Below are 25,606 nucleotides of genomic sequence, written 5' to 3'. Positions count from 1 at the left end.
TATGTAAACTGAATATAAGAGACTTTCAATGACAGGGAATTTGTGTAACAAAAATCATCTGAAAGTCTAGGATTATCCCCCCTTGTGTTCTATATGATATCACTGTTTTTTTCCTAACTAAGTAGATTTCCGACTCTTAGATTCATGGCTTTTAGGATGTTTTTGCTCACAGACCATGTAGGGGAGTTACTAGAGGAGGTATAGAAAGTAAAGAAGAGGGTTCCCATGACTCAATTTTCAGGAAAAGACAAAAAGGGCCGTGGATCAATTTGCTATAAAAAGCTATTTTCTTCCAAGTATATGCGGAGGAATGAGTGGTTAAAATTGTTTCCTTAATGATACATTTTAATTATTAGAAAATGGCCCATCATAAGGAGTATCTCAGGGAAAAAAATGCAGCCAGTTCTTGAAAGGGAGAGGTAAAACAGTCTGCTCTCAGTTACCCAGAATTAAAGCATAGCTGGAAATTCCAAACAGTGCTCCATATTTTAGTAAAGCCACCCAACTGGTCAAAAGTGGACAGACGAGCTTTGTTGATTTTCCCCAGTAGCCCCACAAGTACTCAATTGACCTAAGGGTGGGGAGAATGCAAGACCCCACATTTTGTAGTAAAATGCAGCCTTAATGGCTGTCCTCCAGCAAGGTATCTTTTCCTTGCTAGATTCAGAGAAAGCACCGTTTGGTGATCTTCTGATTGTCACTATCAAGTGAGCATAAACAAGGAAGCATTTGCTCGACAGATGTATTTATTTTTGTCATGTAGGACATCTGGTCAAGTGCCTAAACAAAATAGGGATTCCATATACAGTGAAGCAATCCAGGAGATCCTCTTTGTCAGTGACTTTGTGTAGATTACATCAAGTCCTTTTATATTACATAACCTCCTTAACAGAGGCGGCTAGGTGATGCAGTGGATAGAGAGCTGGACCTGCCGTCGGGAACATCTGAAATCAAATACAGCCTCGGATACTCACCAGCTTTGTGACCCTGTGCAAGTCACATAACCTCTGCCTACCTAAGTTCTGTTGCCTGTAAAAAGATAAGATACCTGTAAAGCACTTTGGCAAACCTTGAAGCACTATAGAACTGCTAGTTTTATTATTAGGTCTATAGGCATTCAAGATCAAGCTTACAGTCCACAGAGGGAAAAAATACATGGATAATAATGTGTATTGTTCAGATTAGGCCATGCATAATCTGAACTAGATCGCCCATTTCATTAGTCTTAACATATATCCTGGATAGGCCCTGCAGATGGACAATGAGTAGTTCTAAAAATTGAGTAAGAAGAGTGAAGACTGGATTGAATTTGAGAAATTGTTCAATGTTTTCAAGAGACCAAACTGTTCTCTGATTTATATATTAAAAAAACAACAACAACAGCAAAACCCAAAAAACTAACAGCCCCTGACTTCGAGGAACACATCCATCTTTTAGTTAGGCTCTGTAAAGAATTCATGAAAGGCTATAGATAAATCACCCAGGATGAGAATGACAAAAAACTCAGGTGTAACAGCTCTTGGAGGTTATCTACTCCACCTGATAGCTACATGTCTCATCTACAGTTTTGCTAATGAGTGGTCATCCACTTCTTGAAAACCTCTATTGAGGGGGCTGCCCACCACCTTAGCAGCCCACTTCTCTATTGGACAGATTTAATTATTAGGAACTTTTCCCTTGCGTTTTTTTGGAAATCTGCATCTCTTTAACTTTTACCTCATTGGTCTTGGTTCTGCCCTTGGAGACCAAGCCAAGATTTTAATCTCTCTGATAGTTGAAAACATATTGTATTCCCCATCAGTCTTTTCTTCTCCAGGCCACATGTCCAAAGTTCCTTCAGTCAGTCTTCCTCACGTGATCTGAAGATTCTTGAGCATTTTGGTCTGTCTTTTCTGGATACCATCCAGTTTATCAATGACTTCCTTCTTCTGGTAGTTTCTTTGTAACCAGTTTATCCATATTCTCTTTTAGACTCTATCTAGGACCAGCTGAATTATTCCTCTATATACTTTTCCACTGTCTGTCCCTGCAGAGATAGAGATTTCAACTAAATCTGAGGGAAAAGTTCCTACCAATGAGAGTTGTTCTAGAATGTGGTGGGTTGCTTTAAGAAGTAATCCATCCACTGAAAGTTGCCCACTTCCCCTAGCCCCCAAGAAGTTTTTGTTTGTTTGTTTGTTTTTTTGTGGGGCAATGGGGTTAAGTGACTTGCCCAGGGTCACACAGCTGGTAAGTGTCAAGTGTCTGAGGTCGAATTTGAACTCAGGTCCTCCTGAATCCAGGACCGGTGCTTTATCTAACTGCGCCACCTAGCCGCCCCCTCCATGAAGGTTTTAAAGAAGAAAGCGGGTGGCCACTTATCAGAGATAGTTGTAGTTGGGATTTGTAGGTATCACTTGAAGGTAGCAACTACCAACTGAGATTGGCATAAGACAAAGGAGTCAGTAAAAGAAGGGGGCACTATACTCCCACACATTGGGCTGGCATCATCCCCCTTCCCTAAAATGCTTTTAAAACATAACACTTTGTGATCTAAAGCAGGCCTTCTTAAACTTTTTCCATTTGTGACCCCTTTTCATCTGAGAAATTTTTACATGACCCCAGGTATATAGGTATACATAACCTTTTACTGTTACCAAATTTTTTGCAACCCCCACATTTATTTACATTACCCCATATGGGGTCAAGACCCACAGTTTAAGAAGTTAGGATCTAAAGCACTACAAAATAGAATATCTAGGGGAAGCAACATGAATGACAGGTACAAGGTTAATTTGATGAACAGGGTGGCAGCAAATCTGATTATAAATCCCACATTAGAAACATCTTTCTGGCCTGTTATTCTCCAGCAGTTTTAAGAGTGTATGCAGTCAAACCCTCTTATGTTTTTTGTAGCTGGTCTCTTAAACAAGATTTTAACTGGGAAATGGAATATTATCCACCTTTGGACTATATTTGAATATATAACTGCTGACATTTCTATACGGTTTTAATGGTTTGCAAAGTGCTTTATATACATCATGTCCCTTGATCATACAGAAGTTTCACAGGGGGATTTTAAACTAGGGGTTTACTCTTTAGGCCTGTAGCTTTTGGGGAAAAATTTTTGTTGTTTCAGTTTCAACTTTGTGGGATACCTCCCTCATTCTTTTCCCTTCCCACCTGCCTGGTTTTATGAAGTAACTCCCTACCAAGATTACTTCCTTTACTGTTTGTGCCAAAATCATATTATGAAGCACAGATTTTTCTAGGTTATGCTCTTTCATAAGAGTATGTAAGCCCACATTTAAATATCACAGGTCATTCAAGGAGAGCCAGACATAGGAGTAATAATGAAAATCTTGAGTTTGGGGCTGGTGATATTATATGTATTTGTTTAGCACATTTGTTTCCTTGGTAGTGGAGCATCTTGTTTTTTTTAAATTGTATGAAAAAGGTGTAATGGTATTGATAAATAGGCCCTGAGTAATCACAAAATGCATTTCCAAAGTACAAGTAGTGAAAGGCTTGGGGATGCCATCCCTGTGATAAGCTGGGTCCTGCTGGGAAAAAAAAAAAAAAGATACAAGATGTTGTTGTGACAGCTTAGACCTATACACAATATGCCAGCATATTTTAAAGGGGAGGAAGGGGCGAACACCAAGCACTTGGCAAAAGAGGCTAAATTGTGACTACAAATTGAAGCTTTGCTTGCCTAGCCATTGTAGTTCATTCTCTGTTTTGGCACCAGCGACTCCATTATTTCTCCTTTGTGATGTTCTCCTCTCTTGCCCCATATTTAATCCATGAACTCTCAGCTGTTAGATGTCTAAAGCTGATGCACTGCCTTACACCAGTGTTTCTACTCTCCCTTTCTCTGCATTTCAGGGGGCACCACCTTCATTATAATGCCTGCTTAAAGGATGTTGAGTATCAAGCACCCCCAAAATGTTGCTAACAGTAATATTCTTCTGTGGGATGAAACAGAAACACCCTTGCATTAGTCACACAAGTTGTAGAGCATAACCCCTGGTACTTAAGATCAGATAATATAAACTATTATTTATATTGCTAAAAGGTCAAATCACCTTTATGAAAGTGAGTAGTCATCATCTCATTTTAGACTTTCACATTAATTAGGCTTGCTGCAAAGGTAGAAAACTAAGATGTAGTTAATTAATAAGAATTTAAATTTCAAAGACTTAACTGGATTCACTCCCAGCAAAGGTTAATAATGAATTCATGTGCAGCTTTTTTATATGACAAACAGTTTTCTGTAAAAATTCCTTTTTTCAATATCCAAGTTATCTTTAGAGATGACTTCTGAAGAGAGCATACAGCAGCACTAATTTTAATTGGTCTTGTCTTATTGATGAGGAATAGACAGGAGCCTACCTGATACAACAGTCTTTCCTTACAGTGGTTTTTTCCTTACTGTCCATTTGATGCTCTTCTTTTAATTTTTCCTCCTTGAAATTTTACCAGGTTTAGAATTTTCAGGGCTCTAGATTAGAATACATTTTTCTTGCACAGGACAATTTTTTTTCATTGTACCCTGTTGTGCACTTTCTATCAACAGGTTAATGCACCAAAGCCTATCACAAAACAAGTCAACCAAGTTCAAAGCAAGTCAAAAGTTGAGAGAAATGCCGAGTCTCAGGTAACCAGGAGACAAGTACAAAAAGAAGAGAAGTTGGTTGGATTGATTAACAGTGAAACAGCTCAGGTAAGAGGTTGGTGGTGGTTGTTTTTTGTTTTTTTTCACCTTAATGTTGCATTAGAATATGCCCTTTGGGAATAAAGATATTTTATTTTCTCCCAAGAGCCAAGGCTGTATGGTTTTCTTAAATAAGAGACAGAAAAATATCCAGCTGATCTAATCAAAGTAGCTGACACTGGTTATCATAGGAGCAAGATCAGAGTGAGTATATGTTTCCAAATGCTGATTTCTTTCATTATCCCAAGAACAGATCGAAGTGCCTTTATTTTTTAAGTTATGAACTGTTAGAAATATCCCTATATAGCCTCTACTCTGAAATCAGTATCTCAGAGCTGACCCTTGTAATCACATTCAACTAGGTTGTGCCCTTGTCAACAGGGCTACATTTTGCACTGATGAATGACTTGGAGACCTACAGCACTATTGGGTATTTGACTTATCACCCTTCAGCAGATGACTGGTTCAGGCATATAACAACATCTATTACTAACCCTTTTGGACAATCAGAAAAGGTAAAATTAAAATGATGTCTTTTTGGACTTATTCACATAGGTGGGTGTCTGCATTGAACAGAATGGTAATTCCTTTAAACTCTTCTTAGTAGGTAGCAATGTGTTTTGGGCTGTGACTTTGCTTTTATATGTAGGGAAAGATAACATACCGAAATGCAGATGCATCTAATAATTTTTAGTTATTGCTATTCTGTGCCCCCGCCAGTGTGGTTTTTGGCTTGCCAAAATAACTGCTTTTACTGTTTTTGCCTTTAACCAGTATGGCAGAAGATGACACTGGTGTTCACTGAAGCAGCTTTGAAATATGTGTGTTTTTCCTAACAATTCCAGGATTGTGATTGGTTTAACTTTGGTGCCTTTCAGACATTGCTCTCTAATGTTCCTAAAGAATTCATTTTAATTCTGGAGTTATTGGTAAGGAAGCCAGCCAAGTTATGAGAATCCAGGAACCTCTGTTTAGGGTCTTTCTGTTGCTATTTACAATTGGTACAGTAATACAGGGACCCAGTAAAAACAGTGGATAGAGTGCTGGGCCTGGAATAAAGAAGACCTGAATTAAAAATCCTGCCTCGGATATTTACTAGCTGTATGACCCAACCTTGGGCAAGTCACTTTAAAACAAACAAACCCCAATTCTGCCTCAGTTTCCATAACTGTAAAATATGTTGTTATGAGGAACAGAAAAGATAACATTTGTAAACTGTATAGTCCAGTTGCTTGGCACATAGTAGGTACTATATAAATACCACCATTATTATTATTATTATTATTGCTATTAAAGTGAATGTTTTTGGAATATCTCATTTTGCTCTTTACTATGAATAAAACTATTAAGGGTGGTACTGCTTACTTGAGAAGGTAACTACTGTTTTAGTTAAATGTGAAAATCGGTAGAGAGACTGAAGTATTAGGTCTTGTTTGATCTTTACTTCTAAGTGGTATGATGATCAGTAGGCTAGGACAGAAAAGTGAAGAAGAAAACTTGGCTTTTAGGGTCATTGTCAAAAAGGGAGTTGGTTTTAAATGCATTCCAAAAGCTACTAAATTTCACACTGTGATTGTAAAGCTAATTAATGCATAGTTTATATTAGTCAATGCAGATACAAACCTACACTAAATGCAAAAACAGATCATTTTAATTATGCCTTTCCTTATTGGCAAATGAGATAACAAATAGCTAGCATTTTAATAGTACTTTACATAAAATGTTATCATTATTATTAGATATATCTGCTTTGAAAAATATTATGTAGAAAGCAAAAGATAGCAATAAGATTATTTTAAAAGAAACTTATTAAGTGAATCAAAATGGCAGTTTCCCTACTAAGTTGATATGGTTTTACTTAATGCAAAATTTAGTTTAAGTAGAGTTAAAGGTAACATACTGGTCTATAGATACATCATGTGCTTCTTAATTAGTAGTATTTTCCCCATGTTAGGGAGGAACAAGGATTTTTAGCCCTTCAAAGTGTCTTTCTCCCCACCTATTATCTTTACCCCAAAAGAATGAAAATATTTTAAGGATCTATTAATTATCACTGTGACTGTGAATTTCTATTCTGATATAAATCACAATCTCTTTATAATGTATTAGCTATATTCTTAGAGTTAGAAGTAACAATTCTTGGAGAATTGCTGTATCTAACCTGTTGAAGAACCTCTTAGAAATTAAACTAGAAAGGTCCTTGGCTTGAAAATATATTAGGAGGGCAGCTAGGTAGCATGGTGAATAAAGCACCAGCCCTGGATTCAGAAGGACCCAAGTTCAAATCTGGCTCCAGATACTTGACACTTTTAGCTGTGTGACCTTGGGCAAGTCACTTAACGCTCATTGCCCTGCAAAAACAAAAAACAAACAAAAAACCCCAACAATGCAAAACATCCCAGTCTTACCCTAAACTAGAAAAATGTGAACAAAAGATAATTTCTTAAAAATAAAATTTAACATTCCCCATGTTAAAAACATTAACAACAAAAAAATTTAGAATATAAACAAAGCCAGAAAACCCATTTTTTTCCCTCTAAATTATCTATAGCCAGTATCTTTATTTGGAAAGTTTTGGGTAAAAATTTTTAATACATGAAGATAAGAATTTCCTATATAATCATTTGTTTAGTATTAGCATAAATATATCAACTAAATATGTATTTATTCTTCCATAGGAAGGCAAAGTAAGAAGAGAGAAACATCAGTACCATCAAGATTTTTTATCAGGAGTAAAACAGCTCCCTAATAAAACCGGCTTTGAGTATTTTCCAAGCTCGTTTCATGGACTGAATCACGATTTTCCTAGTCCATGTATGTCCAGTCAGCGTCCATCTTATGAATATGAGATGCCTACTCACCTCAGTGCCAAGGCTATGGACTTAAAAGAACATGAGAGTACATGGTTTTGGTCCACTATTTCCCAGCTCAGTGAAGAGGCCAAGGCAGATGTATATTATTATAGCTTAACTATATTTTTTCTTTTGATTTTAGTAGTTCTTTCTTTGTATTTTCTTTGAAGACATCTTCTAAATTCCTTCTGGTTATTTTCTTAATTTTGTCTTCTTTACCAAAGAAGTGTTTCAAGTTCTTGTTTCAGGGTTTCCTTCCAGACATTTTCAATGTAATTGGCTTGGAAGAGAGAGAATACATTTTAAGTACATAGAGCTTGCAAAAATAAAATCTCTGAATCGTAAAAACGGTGTAATGTATTTTGAAAAACAACTCACATTTACAGAATGCTTCACAGGTTACAAAGCACTTTCTTCCCAACAAACATGGGAGAAGATAAGTTGTATTATTGTGCCCCATTTTGTAGATGAGGAAACTGAGGCTCACGAAAACTAAATGATGGTCAATGTTTTACAACTACTTGGTATCTCAGCCAGGAGTTGGATTAGGTTCTGACTCCATGACTAAAAGCTCTTACAAATTACCCCTGGCCTCAGTTTTATTGATGAAAGCTATGAAAGTATTTTTAAATTGTTATAATTTTCCAAAGTACCAAAATATGTACATCTAAAATTTTGATGATAGGTCATTCATTTTTATAGAAAATCAACTTGGAAAGCATTTTTAAAGTGCTTATAATGTTCTTTAAATGCTATTATATAGAATGTTTTATTGAGTTAGTTACAGTTATAAGCATATTTATACTTACCTTACTACAATATGGGCATTCACCAAAGATGATGTTAAAACTCTGTCTGCTAGTCAGTAGACCTCTCAACCACTGCAAATATATGAGAGAGAGGGAGAGATATAAATTATAACCAATTCTAGGCCAATATCCAAAATAGCCAAAAAATCAGATTTTTCTTTCCCTTTGTAAAGTATTGAGATGTTCCATTTTGGCATAAGAAGATTTTCAGTTGTAATAATTTACTTTGGAAAGCAAATACACCAGGAGCACATTTTTAATTGTTTATTTGCAAGGGCTGGATATGTAGGTTCATATTCTGTCACACTAGCTTTGGTGAAGGAATGACAGGTTTTGGAATCACTTTTGTGCACTGTGTGGTACTTAGCAAAACGGTTTAAGAACAGAGAACATACTGGAATTACAGAAATGCCCAAAACTCAATGTAGGGTTCTTGGTGAAAAAAATATTCTTTCTTTGGGTATTAGCTGTTCTCCAAGTTCGATGCACCATCTCCTCTCTCCCTGCCTTTTTTGTAGGCCATACCCCATGTCTGCACCACATTTCCTTTTCACCTCTGTGTTTTAGAATCCTTAGATTCCTCAAAGTCTAGGTTGCATTTTACCTTCCATGGGAATCATCTGATTCCCTTAAGTTAAGTGTTTTTCTCTCTTTCATTTACTTGGCACTTCCTTTTCTGTGTACCTGCTGAGTTCCCCTAGTAGAATTTAAGCTCCCCAAGGGCAGGAACTGCTCTGAATCCTTGGCATATAGTACCAAGCTCTGGAGTAAGCACTTAATATATGCTGAACTGAAATGGCCCCAGGCCAAAAGTAACAGTGACTTGCACATAGGAGGAATTGATCAATATTTCCTAATGAGTTCTTTACTATAGTAGGCTGTGTTAATGACAACTCCTCAGGAATCAAGTGTCTTCTTTAATTATCTACTTTCTCAAACAAGAAGTATTTTTAAGCACCTACTGTGTGCCAAGCACTGTGCTAAGTGGTGGCAATACACAGACAAAACGAGACAGTTTTTGTTCCCAAGGACCTTACATTCTATTGGGAAGACAAAATGGGTATATGTCTCTATGTATCTGTATATACAAAACAAATACGAGGTAATGGGTGGGGGAGGAAAGTAGAGATTTCATATGGAAAGATGTATTTGAAGGAAATGAGAGAATGTACAAAGTGTAGGTGAGGAGAGAGTACAGTGTATACATAGGGTACAGAGAATGGGAAATAGGTCACATGTGAGGAAAAGAAAGTCAATCTGGCTGGCCTGTGGAATGAGGCAAAGGGGTAATGTCTAACAGGAGAGTATGGAACCAGGTTGTAAAGGGCCTAAAAGACAAGAAGCCAGTGAGATTTAGCAAGTTAGGAGAATGGCTTGGTCAGACGTGTGCTTTAGGAAAGTCATTTTAGCAGATGGGAGGAGGACTGACTATTAGGGAAAGACTAGAGGCAGGGAACTCAAATGAAGTGGTGGGAGAAATGACGAGATTTGGCAACTGATTGGCTATGTAAGATGAGGGACAGTGAAAAGTCAAAGATAAAGAAGAGTTTGTAAGCCTAGATAACGAAGCAGCTAGACACAGTTAGGGGATAGAATGAATGGAGTGCTAGACCTTGAGTCAGGCAAAGCTGAATTTGTCTCCTCCCTCTGATACAAGCTATGTGATCCTAATTTCCTCCCTAGTTTCTTCATCTGTGAAATGGGGATAATAACAGCAACTAATCTCAGGGTTGTGAGAATAAAACAAGACTGTATGTATGTACAAGATAATACATGATATATAAAATATATAAAATAATATGTTAACATATATATGATATATAAATATAAATAGCACAATATAATCACTTTGAGAACCATAAAGATAAAGATTTATACATGCATCTATGTATATAACTGCAAGCTATAAAGTGCTATGTAAATGCTGGCTCTTATTACTAGAACAATAAATGGTCCCCAGGACAGCAAAGGGGTGGTTTTTAGTGAAAGATATGAATCCCACCTTGGACATTCTAAGTTTGAGGTTCTCATGGGACATCCAGTTTGAAATGTTCACTAAGCAGCTGGACAAGGGTCAGATATACAGAACTGGAAGTTGTCTGATGGGAAATAATTAAACCCATGAGAGCTGATGAGGTCACCAAGTGAGACAATGTAGAGAGCCAAGAGGACCCAGTGTCCTTGAGTCCTTGGGTGTGTACCCTTACAGGGCCTGATTTTGATAGCCATCACAGGAGCCTAACAAGGAACTATCAGACAGGTAAAAGAAGAACCAAGAAAGGAGAGAGTATCCAGGGAGAGTGGCCAATGGCATCAAAGGGTGAAGACAGGTCTGGAGAAAAGGCCATCAGATTTGGCAATTAAGATAGTATGGATAACTGAGTTGGTGAGAGGAGAACATGTAGACACAATGACAGCTTGCTCTAGGAGTTGAAAAATAAAGGTTGACATTTCAGGGAGGAGAAAAGAATCTAGTAATGGTTTCCTACAGGATTTTTTACATGGAATCACTAATTATTATCTATGTTCCCAAAGAGAACAGAGGTGAAATAAAAGTAAATACATTTTTCACTCATCAAGTATTTGAGTGTCTACTATATCCCAAACTAGGTCACTATAAAAAAGTTGACTTTCCTGCCCTGTAGGCGATTATAGTATAATATAAGAAATAAGGCTTGCTGGTAAAAAACAAAAACAAAAAACAAAACACAAGCTCCAATGCAACATACAGTGAGAAAGTGCAATGGATACAAAGTGCCATGAAGCTTTACAAAAGGAAAGATGATCACACCTTGTGCTCATTAGTGGGTTTGGTACAAGGGCTGATGAAAGAAGATGTCATGACTTGAGATTTTGGAAGACCTGCAGATTCAATTCCTTATATTATCTACGCACCTTAAATGTGAGCTCTAAGCACATGTTTACCTCATATAAGCAGGTCTGATGGAAGGGCTGTCCACACTGGGCATTATCACACACTTGATCTGGGATGGCTCCTTCCAGGCGATAAGCATAACAAATTCCACAATCCATTGTGAAATCCTTCAAATGAAAACTGTAATTGAGTTTTCAAACTTCATTGCTTAAAATAGAAGAATGATGTGGGGTAGTAAGAAGATACTGCTTAGTAATTTTTTAAGGTAAATAAGCATCATTTATAGGTAATAGTATCATTACTATGTATCTTCCAACAATAGTTATAAGGGAGTATTTCCTTATTCAATTATTAACACTGGTACAATAAATATGCTCTAAAGGATTTTTTTCTTGGTTGGCATGAAGCTTGGACCCTTTAACTATTATCCTATATTGTACTGAAATGCAATACCTAATATGTTACTGTAAAGGCTGGGGTTTGGAATTAGTAGTTCTAGAATTTTACAGTTATATAACTTTTTAAATAATATAATTTATAATTATGTAACTAAGTTTTAAAAAATTGTTATCTACAATCATAACAACTTTGTCCAAAAATCAACTTTAAGGTTATTTGTACAAAATAGTGATACCTAAGATTGAAAAAGCTGTACCACCATCTTCATAAGCAATTCTACTAAGCTAATTAGAACTTTATTTCAGTCATCCATATGAGAACAGTGTAGGAGCACCAAACATCTCATTAGCCACTCTGAACCTTTCCCCCCCACTTTTAATAATAATGATGTCTGTCATTAATCACCTTACTGCTATAGGGACCATGAAAAAAGTACACTTATAACCACCAATCAAAGGTTAACAAGTTACTTTGATGCAACTGTTGCTTGCAGTTCAGAAATCTTTGTTATAATATTCTGCCAATTACTTCCCTTTCCAACTTCTTTTCTTTCTGTTAGATATAAGGAGATTGTTTGACTTTCATCAGGCTCACCCATTTAGGACAGTATAATATTTCTAAATAACTTACAGATTTTTCCAGAACAGCACGCACTGGAAATTCAATTTCTAAAACATTTTTCAAATTTTGTAACAGGCTATTTTCAGGATCCCTAAAAGTAAAAGGTAAAAGTATTTTATCCAATAACTTTCAATTCAATAATCTTTTAAAAAATACATTTGGAACATTAGGCTATGAACACAGAAAAACAGCTAAAATAAATTGTTTTCTCCCAAACTTACCACATATGTATATTCTTGCTCAGCTTAATTCCCAGGGGTTTTACCACTTGAAGGAAAAAAAAAAAGTCCAACATATCAATTTTTCTTCCTTTTATATACTATGATAGTTGTGAGGATAAAGTGAATTTTTTTTTAGGTGCTTTGCAAAATTTAAAGTTCACATAGTAGTACACACATTTGAATAGTACTTGCTTTTAAACTGTGGTTAAAAAGTCCAAAACAATTATTTTAAGTGTTAATCATCACTACCAGATATAATTTAACTTGCTGATATGTATACAGAGAAAACAAGGGAGAAATGTATCACTATTTATTACTTAAAAATTAATGCACTTAATGGGGCAACTAGGTGGCACAGTGGATAAAGCACTGGCCCGGGATTCAGGAGGACCTAAGTTCAAACCTGGCCTCAGACACTTGACACTTATTAGCTGTGTGATCCTGGGCAAGTCACTTAACCCTCACTGCCCCGCAAAAAGAAAATAAAACTACACTTAACCATATAATGCTATTTGAAGCAAAAGCAAAAATCATTTTAATAGTAGCAGACAAGGGCTAGATGACTTAAGTCTATCTTAAACAATTAGTTAAAATAGGAAAAATTGTCATACCATGATCAGCACCAAGAAAGAAGCATTCTGGAAGCATTGTGGGATGTCTGGGGTCTACATCTATATTTATTGAAACATTATTTCCTACAATGTAAAGAAGAGATATTAATAAAAAATCATGGAAAAAACTAATGCAAAATAATTATATATAGACCTAGCAGAAGATGAGGGAAAAGAGAGAGAAGAGGAGGAAGGGAAGAGAGAGGGAGTGGGGAGAGAGGAGGGGTAACAGAAGGGGGAAGAGAGAGAGAGAGAAAGAGAGGGGGGGTGGAGAATGAGTTGTGAGGATTTGTTTAGAAGTTTCTTAAATAGCATTAAGGAGATCAAAATTATTCAAAGTGGAATTCCAATTTATTGAACAGTGCTCAGAAGACTCTAATAAAAGCAACAAGCATATTACTCTTCTAAAGATGATGCTTGTACAAATAAAATGTCTTATTTGAATTACGACAGTCTTCAAGATCTATAGTGCTACCACAAATCAGCTCACAATGAGAAAATTAAGAAACAATGGCACTAAAAGTTTCTCTTTCATAAAACAACATGGGTCAGCTGCCAAAGGAATCGAAATCAAGTAAATGGTGACCGTTGCCATCTGCACATTTTAAAATCCTTACAGTGTTCAGTATATGGCCAACCTTTCTGACTGGTTTGTGAAAATACTGATCGAACTCTCCTGGATAGGAGGGAATCCCTTTTAAATGAAAAGCAATTCACTCAAGAGGAAAGATTCTATTCATAAAAATGAAGCTCATTTAAACAAAAATTGTCTATAATGGAAAAACTTAACAAAAACCTGCTCTATTATTCAAGTTTCCCTAAGACAACTTTAGTAATGTATTATCTACTGATTTCTTCTAGTCATTATTAATACTGTAGTTTCAAAAACACCATTAATGTAATGGTTATTTGGAATGAACTGTAAGTTGTTTACTCTGTTCAAAGACAATTTTGGTTTTAGCTTATATAAACATGGGAAGATGATAGTTTTACATCTTATAAAAATTCTCTTGTTGACGTTACTCTGAAAATAAAGAATCAATATTTAAAACACAATAAAAGGAAGCAATCAGCCCCAATAGAGAAAAATGACAAATACTTTGATTTAAAGAAAAAAAAAACCACTATGAGCCAAATAGACATTTTAAAAAAATAAAATCTTTAAAAATTAATTTATTTCAAATTCTGAATAAAAGAGCCTTTTGTGAACTGATTAATCTAAAATATACTAATTCTTTCCTTTTAGAGGGAACCCTAGTACCTTAACTTGCCTTAGCGGCAGCCAAGGTAACTCAGTTTTCAGTCAGCTAACTGAATACTTGGCCCTTGGAGGATGGCAGTGGATCATAGGTGGGTGTGTCACAAAGGAAGACCAATCAATGCCTAAAGCATGCAAGGAGTTAGAAGGATAATGTAGTAAGGATATCATATCACTTGCCTTCTCAAAGGGTGGGGAGACAGACTGGGAGGGGGAGAAATTGGAATTCAAAATTTTTTAAAAAGAATGTTAAATAAAGTATAATTCTAGAAAAAAATGTATCCATCTATGAAATTATGGAGAAGATAAGTGAAAAACCAATCCATATCCACTCTTAAAATCACTGGAGAAACAGAACTAAAACAAGATAGGGAGAGAAGAATAAAATATAAGGACAGCTACTTATTGAATACCTCTGAAGAAAATCCTTTCATTATTAATATCTGACAATTGTCCCAATATATCTTAATTTGGTTTATTATTTCATATTTAGACACCTTTAGGCTGTTTCAAGTTATAAAGCAAGAAATACGATGTACAGAATAGCCTTGGGAAATAGCGCTTTCTACCCAAGCAAAGTAGAATATTTAGCTGTTTTGTATATAATCCACTATGCTTTGGTAGAAACTACTGTAATCCTTGGGTACTCTGGAAATGATTCACAGCTCAAAATCACCCCCATTGTGTTGTGAATTATCACTAGAAAGAAAAAGATACAATTGCCCTATGTGAACTGTAGTCCAAAATACAGATTTTCAAGTCAACAAGCATTTATTAAGTGTTTACTATGTTACTCATTAAAACCAAAATTATCCTCTCCTCTAAAATAAAATGGTAGGGCAAGTATATATTCAGTATTTCATAAAAGAACATCTAAGTCTAAATGAGTTATTTACTGATCTCAATCATTATCTATAAATAGCAAATTACATGACTCTATCTTTGTACAACTTGTCCTAGAAGGGATGGGATATGAGGAATAGAATAGAGCTAAAAATTTGGTACACATGCCACCATGGTACACACATGAAGCTATGGTCAGAGATCTGCTTAGCTACCAGTGGCTTTATTCCACTATCACACACATACAAAATGGCTGACCGTTGCCCCCTCCCCCATTATGGCATTTTACTGAGGTGGCTCTTCCCCCAGCCAACTCCAGAGTAAGTACATTATTTATAAATACTCTCCCTTTCACAACTGCTAATGTAGCAAGGATTAAGTACTAGGCACCAAAGCTAGAATGGAAAGAACAAATAAATAATGTGGGCACTTGGCAAGAAGTAGCACAGGTGGGCATATCTAGGTATGATCTGCTTTATACTGTAGATGCATATCACAACTTTATAATTTTCATCATAAATTGAATCATTTTACCTACACTAGGGGATCTTCATAAAAGGATTGTATGGTGAAGACTTTTCAAAGTGAAGACTATTTATCTACTAACTGAACTTTACTGTAAATCTAGATTTTCATGTTTCAATCAACTAGCAAGCATTTATTAAGCACTTAAGGATTTCAACATTAATGACAAAAATTGTGTTTCCAAGTGATAGTGTAAATACAAAGGCTCCTTCAAGCTCTGAGGTTTTATATAATTTGTACAATCTTCTCTAGTCTTCTACATACTATGTTTTGGGTCTAGATCCTTTATTTCATTGGTGTGGGGAATTCCCAGTGAGGGGACTCCCTTTACCAAAGCTAAAATGGCAGCTGTTTACAATTTGGCCTTGAGAATGACCCGTGTGACATCTGCCTGGGTTTAAGAAGGCCTGGGCTTAAGTATTGTCTCTAACACATATTTGGCTTTATAATCTGGGTCAAATCATTTCACTTAAGATCTTAGTACCTCCAAGGGATTCTCTATTTCCTTATAGTATAGATGATATAAGTAAAGATAGAATTTATTTCATAATATTTGTATTTTTCCCACATAGTAGTCAAGTCAAAATTATTATGGGATATAAAATTATGTTTAAAAGAATTTGTACTTTTTGTTGCTGTTCAGTCATTTTTCAGTTGTATCTGACTCTTCAAGATCCCATTTGGGGTTTTCTTGGCAAAGATATTGGAGTGGTTTGCCATTTCACAGATTTTCGAGGAAACTGAGGCAAACAGGGTTAAATGACTTGCCCAGGGTCACACAGCTAGTACGTATCTGAGGCTAGACTTGAATTCAACAAGATGAGTCTTCCTGGCTCCAGGTCAAGCAATCTATCAACTGGGTACCTAGCTGCCTTTGTTTAGTTGTATTCACCAATTAATTGCCAGAGTAAAGATAAAGCCCACACATATCTTGAAATTGGAATTTTATAAAGGAACTATTGGAAGATCTTTATTACAGCAATATTTTGTCAAATCCACTGTTCTGCCTCTAGCTGCACCCAATTTGCACTTTATCCACCTTTTAATATTTAAGTATGGCAAATTTAGCAGTGCACATAGAAGGCAGCTAACACCCTTTTGTTCTTTTTTTCTTAAGCAAAACAAAATTAACTAATTTTTTAAAAAGCTTAATTTTTTTATAGTTGTTTCTTGCTTACCTATTGCAATTCTTCTCATAGTTGCACTCCGTGTGGGTTTTTCTGGCTCAAGAATCCAAGTCTTCTGATCAATCTCATCCATGACATCCCAGAATGCCTTTAGTGATTCCAATGCTGCCAAAAACTGACTATGAATGTTTGTCAATGAACTCTGTGGGAAGATGAAGGTTGAATTTGTCATATGATAGTCTACTAAAGGAGGATGACTTCTTTCCCTTAAAATGGTGCATAATCACCAATTTTTAAGATTTCACTTTCATCTTAAATTGTTTTGTGGTTGGCAAATCTCAGTTTATCTTCTCCCCACCCTTAGTATTTGCTTGTTCAAGATTCTTTTCTTTTACATTGAACATATATCTCCAAATTTTAGGAAAAGAATGATTCTTCTAAAAGCAAACACTACATACAAAGTATAATGACTAAATTGCATATATTACATATATGTACACTCTGCTTTATGTTCCCATTAGACTACATCTTAAGGATGCTTTTCATACAATTCCAGTGTGAAATAATTCCCTTCTAGCTGTTAGTTATCAAATCAAATGAAGTGCTAGTTGTAATTTGATTAAACTAGATTTGCTTTAAATGCCATTAGTATATAACTTTGTTATGCACTTCACTGAAGCAAAAGTACAGGAAGGATTTTACATTTATTTCATGAATTCAAATGGTAATTACAAACAATATTTTTCTCTACATTTAACTTTTAACCACTCTTTGAACTCAGTGTTTCGGACATTAAACATTTTATCAATTTGCTTAAACACATTTTCCATAACTGAGAATTAAAGTACAGTATCACTGTATTTCAATGATTGAAAATACCATTTTAAAAAGAAAAAAATGTAGAAAGTTAGGAGTTCCTACTAAAAAAAACATAAAGTATGTTCAATGGAGCTAATTACTGTATTAAAGTTTTTGTTTTTGACAGAATAATGAATAGCAGAATACGGTTTCTTTTGGGGGAAGATGCAAATGGGAGAGGTCAACTTTTCATCAAATCTACCTACAGGGAAAACTCAAGGCTTTTACTTATACATTCTAAACTGGTAGAAACACATAGATAACCACCTATATATATATAAAATGTATTGACTATTTCAGACACATTATAAATATATGATCTGATAAAATGTAATATATAATATAATACAAGATATAATAAATATGAGATAGATTGTTTCTGAACCTCCAAAGAAGTGCACTTCTGATGAACAGAACAGGCAGCAAAGTAAGGACCTTTCAGTTCAATAACTTTCTCCTTACCAAGCTTTTCAAGTACACCAAGGAGGAAAAATTCCTCTACAACCTTCTGTAACCCTTTTTACATAGTATGATCCTGGGCAAGTCACATACCTCTGTTTACCTCAGTGTCTTCATCTGTCAAACGAGAATAATAACAGCAGCTGTCTCCCATGATTGTTGTGAGTATAAAACTAATTATTTTAAGATGCTTCCCAAAGCTTAAAGGACTATATAAATGCTTATGTTTAGAAGGAAATATAATTCACTTTCCTAATACCAGCGCCCAAACTATTCTAACATGGCAGAACAAGATGCCAGAGCAGGAATCAAAGCTATATTCTATAGGATTATCCCATGATTCCCAAAATCATTCTAGCTAGGTCCTTGAAACATTCTGATTGTTACATAAACCACATGCAACACATTACTATTTTGTAGAGTAATTAGGAAACTTAGATGGCAAAATTTTTTCCTTATAATTTTTCCCCATGAGATTTACATGTCACTTCACGGAATCATATATAGTTGCTTCAGTTTAGATTCTAAAACTGGATTTTCTTGATGGTTTTTTCATAGTATAAACATAATTATGCTACGTATACAAATCTTAAGTACTATTTGGTTTCATTTGTCATACAAATTTATATTTAACAAGGATTTTAAAAATAAATCTGAATGATAATCCTGGTCATTTCTTGGTACTGTTAACCAGCACGCCCACCTAGATCCTCTTTCCTCTTGTGGTTTTCAGGTCACTACTCTCTTGCTTCTTCTACTACCTCACTTAACTACTCCTTGGTCTCCTTGGTTGGCTCATTATCCATATTACACCTCTTAACTGTGGGAATTGCCTAAGGTTCTGTCCAGGGTCCTCTTTTCTTTCTTGGTGACTTCATCAGCTCCTCTGGGTTGAATTATGATCTCTACGCAGATGACACAGATCCATACAGCCAGCTGTAGCTGTTTCCTTGAGCTTCAATATTATATCTCCAATTTCCTTATTAGACATTTCAAACTGGATGTCCTGAAGATATCTCAAACTCTCCATGTCCAAGACAGGTCATCTTTCCCACCAAGCCCAGCCCTCTCCCAAACTTTCTTATTTCTGTTAAAGGTACTACCAATTCTTCTACTTTCTCTCAACTTCCTAACTTTGATGTTCTCCTTGACTCTTCACTTTACCCCACATAACCAATTCACTGTCCACACCTACCATTTCTTTACCCAAAACATCTCTCATATCCAACAGACCCTTTTGTTCTACTCACACTGCCACTATCTTAGTTCAGGTCCTCTCACCTAGATTATTGCAACAGCCTGCTAAGCGGTCTTCCAGTTTCAGGTCTCTTCCCAATCTAGTACATCTTCCACAAAACTGACGATGATTTTCCTTTGGTGTCAATCTGAGCACGCCATTCCTCTACTCCAACTCCAAGGACTCTAAAAATCAATCAGCCAATAAATGTTTTTTATGAAGTCCTTTCTCTAGCTCTGAGAGCTCTACAACCTGGCGCCAACCTATACAAATATATATAATTCCCCTTCCTGAACTTGGAGATCCAGTCAACTTGGCCTTCTCTCTGTTCCTTTCACAAAATATGCCACTTTGGATCTACATGTCTCTGCGCTTGCTGTCCTCAATGTCTGGGCTGCAGTCTCTCAACTCTCTTACCAGAACTGCTGCTCTCTTCTTTCAAAAACCTGGCTCAAGCACCATGTTCTACAAAAAACCTTTCCTGAAGTTTCCCAAATGACTTCAGATTTCTTCTCTTTCCATTTATTCTAGATATAATTGCATCTGTCCTTGTCTCTCCTGTTAGAGAGTAAGCTCTTTGAGAGCAAGGATTGTATGTCTTGTATTTCTATCCCCAGCACATAGCGCAATGGCTGGCACCTGGAAAGTACTTTGATGCTTACTGATTCTTACACAGAGGTAACCTATTCAAAACAGTAATCCTCAAAGCAACCATACACAGGCTTCTGTTATGCTACAGCAAAATTCTGTAACACAGTTCTGCATCTTTGTATTCTGATGAGAAAAATTAATTAAAAGTGAAAGAAGCCAAAGAAAAATGGAAACTAGGGACATCCAACATAGCATGGATCTATAGGCCACTAACCTCCAAGATGAGGGTGAAAACTCTTCATAGAAATTTAATTTCCAAAATAACTCCTGTTTTTCCTACCATCCCCTTCTCTTCACAGTGAAGATATGTGTTTTATCTTAAAGCCGCTGTTAAAATGAACTATTCTATCCAGATGAATTGTAAATAAGAACCTTAAAAAAAATCCAACAAAGCACAAAATAAATAACCACATAAATTATTTTGTAAGGGGATTCCGGACCTTTAAAATCACTCAAAAACATATTGCATTTAAATAATTGCAACTATTTTCTTGGCTTCCCTCCCTGCCCAGGAGGGGGAGGGGTTAGAAGCCAATGATTTTGTGATATGCCATATAACTGGCATGGTTAATCTGCTTCTCTGATGCAAATGAATCAATTAAATGAAAAAGATGTTTTTAAATCCCCTACCACTCAAAACAGTGAACTCTTATTCCTCTGACATACAAATAATTGAAAAATCAGTAGTTCTGAGTCATTTTGGTAAAATGATTTTTGTACAGTATAACTAAGATAAATCATACATTAGGCCAGGGGGCCTTAATAGATTGCAAGAGGGGGGTCTGTGAACTTGGAATTTTTAATATTTTGATAAGTGATTTCTATAGGATTAGTTTCTTTCTTAAATCCTGTGTATTTTATTTTATGCATTTAAAAACATTTGTCTGAGAAAGGGTCTTTAGACTTTACCAGACTTATGAAAGGGCCATTCTGGGGCCAGCTCATATGGACTTGTGGGAGTCAATTATTCAATTTTCAGTGTGAACCTTTACGTCTCAAAAATCAGCAAATACTACAAATCAAGGCTTGATTTATTGTTCTAGTGATTGTGGAGACTTAAGAGAGTGATTCATAATTCATACTAAACTTAAAAGCATGTCATGTAAATTCCCCCCATCCCCACTCCAGGGAGCCGGTTGTTAAAACATGTATCCACCTAACCTTGAGTCCAGGCACCATAAAGTTTGAGAACACCTGCATTAGATATTAACATTCAACATGAGATCAATTTTGCATTTCTTTAAAAGGTTTATTTTCATTTGGCAAAATAAGGAACAAACCACCTCACAAATAATTCTCAAAGATCTATTGAGAGGTTATTTAAACATTAAAAACAATCCACTCAAAACATAAATGTGCCTTCTAAAGAAAAAGGCCATTATTATATGTAAACTCTAGCTTCCCAAGTCACCTTCTATGGTGCTAAGAAGAGACTTTTGCACTCTCATGGCTCTAGGTTATCCTTTAGTTATTATTATAATTGTACTATAATAAACAGGGTAGGCCCCACACCAGAACAAAAAGAAGTGCATATTCCTCCTTAAGCAACCTCATTAGCCATCAAGGGATGACTCATGCAAAGGAAAAAACAATAAGCTTGGGAGAATTTTAAGGATTTGAATTTAATTTTTCCCACGGCAACCAACAAGTAGTTGCTAAAACTTAAAAGGTAAAACTAGAATCTATGAAACATTAAAATAACATGAGCAATACCAGAGTTAAAGCCTGGAATAAGCAACAGGCTAAAACAAGATACCTGACATATTTCATTCTGTTACCTGATTATATACAAGCTTAACAATAGGAAAATCTGTTTTAACAACTTTTAAATGTCTATACTCAAGAAATATACTTGCATTTCTTCCTTTAAAAAACTGCTGATGTCTTTTGTTTTGCTATAAAATATATTACCCAACAACTACTCCTCCCAGGCCCCTATAAAGGGGCCTTTTAGTCAAGGAATTCAGTCAAGGAATTGTGACTGCTAGTACATGGTACTTTATATTTTTGCGATCTATTATTGATTGATTGATTGATTGATTTGCAGGGCAGTGAGGGTTAAGTGACTTGTCCATGGTCACACAGCTAGTGTCATGTGTCTGAGGCCGGCTTTGAACTCAGGTCCTCCAGAATCCAGGGCAGGTGCTCTATCCACTGCGCCACCCAGCTGCCCCTCAATCTATTATTTATGAATAGAAATGGACACGTGCTTTAATTGTAATCATTTGGTACCGATATTTTTTGTTGTCTTTTACCTGAGTTATATTGCTTTTTTATGTATATATCAACATGAGTGTATATAAATATATATGCATACAAACTTGGGTACATTTGTACACTGTGTATATTTGTGTATATATGTGCATATATATAATTATCATCATGTGTATTTTGGGACTGTTTTCTTTACTCTGTATCACTTCATATAAATGTTCCCATGTATGTTCTTTGAATTCTTCATATCTATCATTCTTTCCTAGACAATAACACTCACATATCACAATTTGTTCAGTTACGGCTACTTCCCAAATATTCAGTGATTTTCCCCTGTTTTTTTTTTTGTTGTTATTATGAGTAATACAGTTTATAAATAGTTAAATACACATGGGTCTTCTCTTGCTAACATTTACCTGCAAACTTAAGTGGGATATCCAACTAAAAGAATAGGAACATTTTAGCACTTTTCCTTGTGTAATTTGTAATTCCCCAAGGCTTGGCATAGTACTTGATACAAAGGAATCACTTAATAAATGTTTTCCCTTGATTCATTCACTCTTTTGCACAATGTTTGGACCAATTCACAGGTCAACTAATAGGGGATTACTGTGCCTGTCTTTTCACTTGCCCTTCAACATTGTATAGTCTCCTCTTTTACCATCTTTAGTAGCCAGATAGATTCAAAGTTATATACCAGAGTTGTTACAAATTATATTTCTCTGATTATTTGACTCCTGGAAAATTTTAGAATATATTATTAAAGGAGAAACACTGAACATTTAGAAAAAAAAAGCAGTGATCACAGTTTTTTTGGGAACAAGTTACAGAAAACTAGCCTCATTTGCTTTTTTGACAGATTTACTAACAGGTGAATCAGGGAATGCTACCAATATAGGTTACACATATTTAACACAAATTTTACCAAAACAACCATCTCCTTTATACTTATTGTGGGAAACACAAAGAGAGGTGGGTTATCTAGCTAGGTAGCTTCTAAACTGGCTTACTGTCCAACTCCCAAAGAGTAGTCATTAATGTTCATTGTCACCTTAGAAGGAGGATTCTAGTGGAATCCTCCAATCAGAATTGTACTGTTTTCCATTTTTACAAATGACTTAGATAAAGGCAGAGATGGCATGCTTACTGAATTTGCAAGTGACAGAAAACTGAGAGGTAGAGTTAATAAACTGGATGACAGAGTCAGGATCCCAAAAGATCCTGACAGGTTAGACAGGTCTCCTGGAATTTATTAAGATTAAATTGAAAAGGAATGAATGTAAAGTTTTATATGTGGGTTCCAAAGATCAGCTTCACAAGTACATGATGGAGAGATGGGGGCATGGGGTTAGACAGAAGTTTGAAAAAGATTTAGGGGTTTTAGTGGATTTCTATGTCAATACAATTCAAAAGTATAATATACAGTTAAAACAATAATAACAACAAAACCCAAACCATTCTGACCTTAAGCTACTTTAAAGAGTACTACACCAGTGACCCACAGTGGCATGCATGGAAGTGGCCTGGGGAATCTCCAGTGGAGATCTCCAGTGGTTATGCCACTGGAGCACAAACTGACAGGTTTTGTCCCCCGACAAAGCTTTAAGTACAATCCTACCACCAGACCACATCTGCTTTCTAAAAACCAGCTTAGAGAAGCTTACCAGAGAGGCTCATTGCCAGTAGCTTGATTAGGTGGTAATAAATCCTTTAGCCACAACAACCCAGGAAACAAAGAAAAGTACAAAATGGCACTCAGTACTAGAAATGGGAAAGTTCCTTAGATTTGTAGTCAGGGACCTACATTAAGATCCCAGCTGTCCCATGTAATAGCTGTGTGACCTTGGGAGGGTCACTTAGTCCCTCTAGGCCTCAGTTTCCTCATCTGCAAGATGAAGGTATTGAGCTAGATGGACTCTAATGTCCCTTTGAGCTCTAAATTTATGGCCCCTTCTTTCTGAGACAGTGGCATGTGGATGAAAAGGGGGCGTAGGGGAATTAAAAGTTACATGGTTTTGGGGGGGTAGCTAGGTGGTGAAGTGGATAAAGCACTGGCCCTGGATTCAGGAGGACCTGAGTTCAAATCTGACCTCAAACATTTGACACTAGCTATGTGACCCTGGGCAAGTCACTTAACCTTCATTGCCCCACCCCCAAAAAAGAAAAAGAGTTACATGATTTTTAAAACTGCTGATATTGTAATGTGACGTCCTTCTTTAATAACCTATAAGTGGATAAACAACTCAAAAAAAATATTATCTTGAAATTCTTCTAGAACCAGGTTTCACACTGATGTCTTTGGGGCAGTGAGGTAGCACAGTGGGTAGAGCACTGGGTCTGGAGTCAGGAAGACTTGAGTACAAATGTGACCTCAGACATTCACTAGCTGTATGACCCTGGACAAAACCTTTAGCTTCTATCTCCCTCAGCTTCCTCAAATGCAATCTGGGGATAATAACAGCACCTGACTCTCAGGGTTGTTGTGTGGATCAAATAAGATAATAATTGTAAGCCCTTGACACAGTGCCTGGCACATATTAAGCACAATAACAATATGAGTTGTAGTTGTTATTATTTATCCCAGTCATGGTTCCATATCTGATATAATGGAATATTCAAAGCCTGAAGATTATGATAAACAATTTCTTTAATTAAAAAGAAATCAGGGGGCAGCTAGGTGGCACAGTGGATAAAGCACCGGCCCTGGATTCAGGAGTTTCTGAGTTCAAATCCGGCCTCAGACACTTGACACTTACTGGCTGTGTGACCCTGGGCAAGTCACTTAACCCCCATTGCCCCACCAAAAAAAAAAAATCAGTCAAAAAAGAAATCAATGACCTCTTCTCTCCTCCCAGATAAAAAAGTCCACAAGGCAGCAAATTAAATCCACAAAGCAGTTCCCTGGGGTATCCAGAGCTCTCTTAAAGAATGCCAGAACTATCCTTATATGCTACTTGCCAAAAGGCTGTGCCACTATGTTCCAGGTCAATCTCCCTGGGAGTAAAGTTAACTCAAACTGCCCCAAGTCTTCTCTACAGCTTTTTGGTCCGGAACCCTGGTTGGTGGAGAGAAATATAGGGATAATTCTAATTACTTGGCCTGCCCAGTTGAAAAGTATTACAGGCAACCCAGAGGTCTTCTTTCAGGAGGTAAACAAAGGACTTGGAGGAAAGGACTTTCATCTATATCCAAAGCCAGTAAGATAGACATCATTTTTGGGAATATTTTGCACTCTCATCCCACTATGATGCTTCTGGGAATCTGGGCTCTGATGGTAAGCTTATGCTTCATTTTGACCAGAAAACAGGTCACTCTGTACTTTCAGGCCATTTCCAAAGCAGGCAGTGAAG

At 36.2% G+C, this 25,606-nt stretch overlaps 2 protein-coding genes across 8 annotated transcripts in view; one reads left to right on the top strand and one right to left on the bottom strand.

Annotated features, from left to right (window-relative positions):
* The window catches only part of VRK2 (VRK serine/threonine kinase 2), a 152,936-nt gene that overhangs the window by 88,814 nt on the left and 38,516 nt on the right, over positions 1-25,606 (top strand). Inside the window, exons 12-15 of one of the 5 annotated variants that reach the window (XR_006355072.1) lie at positions 4,559-4,705; positions 4,803-4,900; positions 5,252-5,276; positions 7,375-7,483. Coding sequence is in view for 3 of the 5 variants with exons in the window: in XM_043989831.1 (XP_043845766.1) it covers positions 4,559-4,705; positions 7,375-7,716 (489 nt within the window). In the remaining 2 variants the exon portion in view is untranslated. Of the gene's footprint in view, positions 1-4,558; positions 4,706-4,802; positions 4,901-5,251; positions 5,277-7,374; positions 7,717-25,606 lie in introns of those variants that run through there. The other 4 variants (XM_043989832.1, XM_043989833.1, XM_043989831.1 and 1 more) reach the window with 4 other exon arrangements.
* The window catches only part of FANCL (FA complementation group L), a 79,741-nt gene continuing 61,827 nt past the window's right edge, over positions 7,693-25,606 (bottom strand). For 2 of the 3 annotated variants that reach the window (XM_043989834.1, XM_043989835.1), the window contains 7 exons: positions 16,889-17,039; positions 13,085-13,168; positions 12,474-12,519; positions 12,262-12,343; positions 11,283-11,399; positions 8,358-8,429; positions 7,693-7,828 (listed from right to left, as the gene is read on the bottom strand). In XM_043989834.1, coding sequence (XP_043845769.1) covers positions 7,793-7,828; positions 8,358-8,429; positions 11,283-11,399; positions 12,262-12,343; positions 12,474-12,519; positions 13,085-13,168; positions 16,889-17,039 — 588 coding nt within the window. In that variant the 3' untranslated portion in view covers positions 7,693-7,792. Of the gene's footprint in view, positions 7,829-8,357; positions 8,430-11,282; positions 11,440-12,261; positions 12,344-12,473; positions 12,520-13,084; positions 13,169-16,888; positions 17,040-25,606 lie in introns of those variants that run through there. The other variant, XM_043989836.1, reaches the window with a different exon arrangement.

The sequence above is a fragment of the Dromiciops gliroides genome, chromosome 2 (genome assembly GCF_019393635.1).
Source record: "Dromiciops gliroides isolate mDroGli1 chromosome 2, mDroGli1.pri, whole genome shotgun sequence".
Classification (NCBI taxonomy): Eukaryota; Metazoa; Chordata; class Mammalia; order Microbiotheria; family Microbiotheriidae; genus Dromiciops; species Dromiciops gliroides.
The sequence above is the reverse complement of the archived record's forward strand: the minus strand, read 5'-3'. Positions and strand labels throughout refer to the sequence as shown.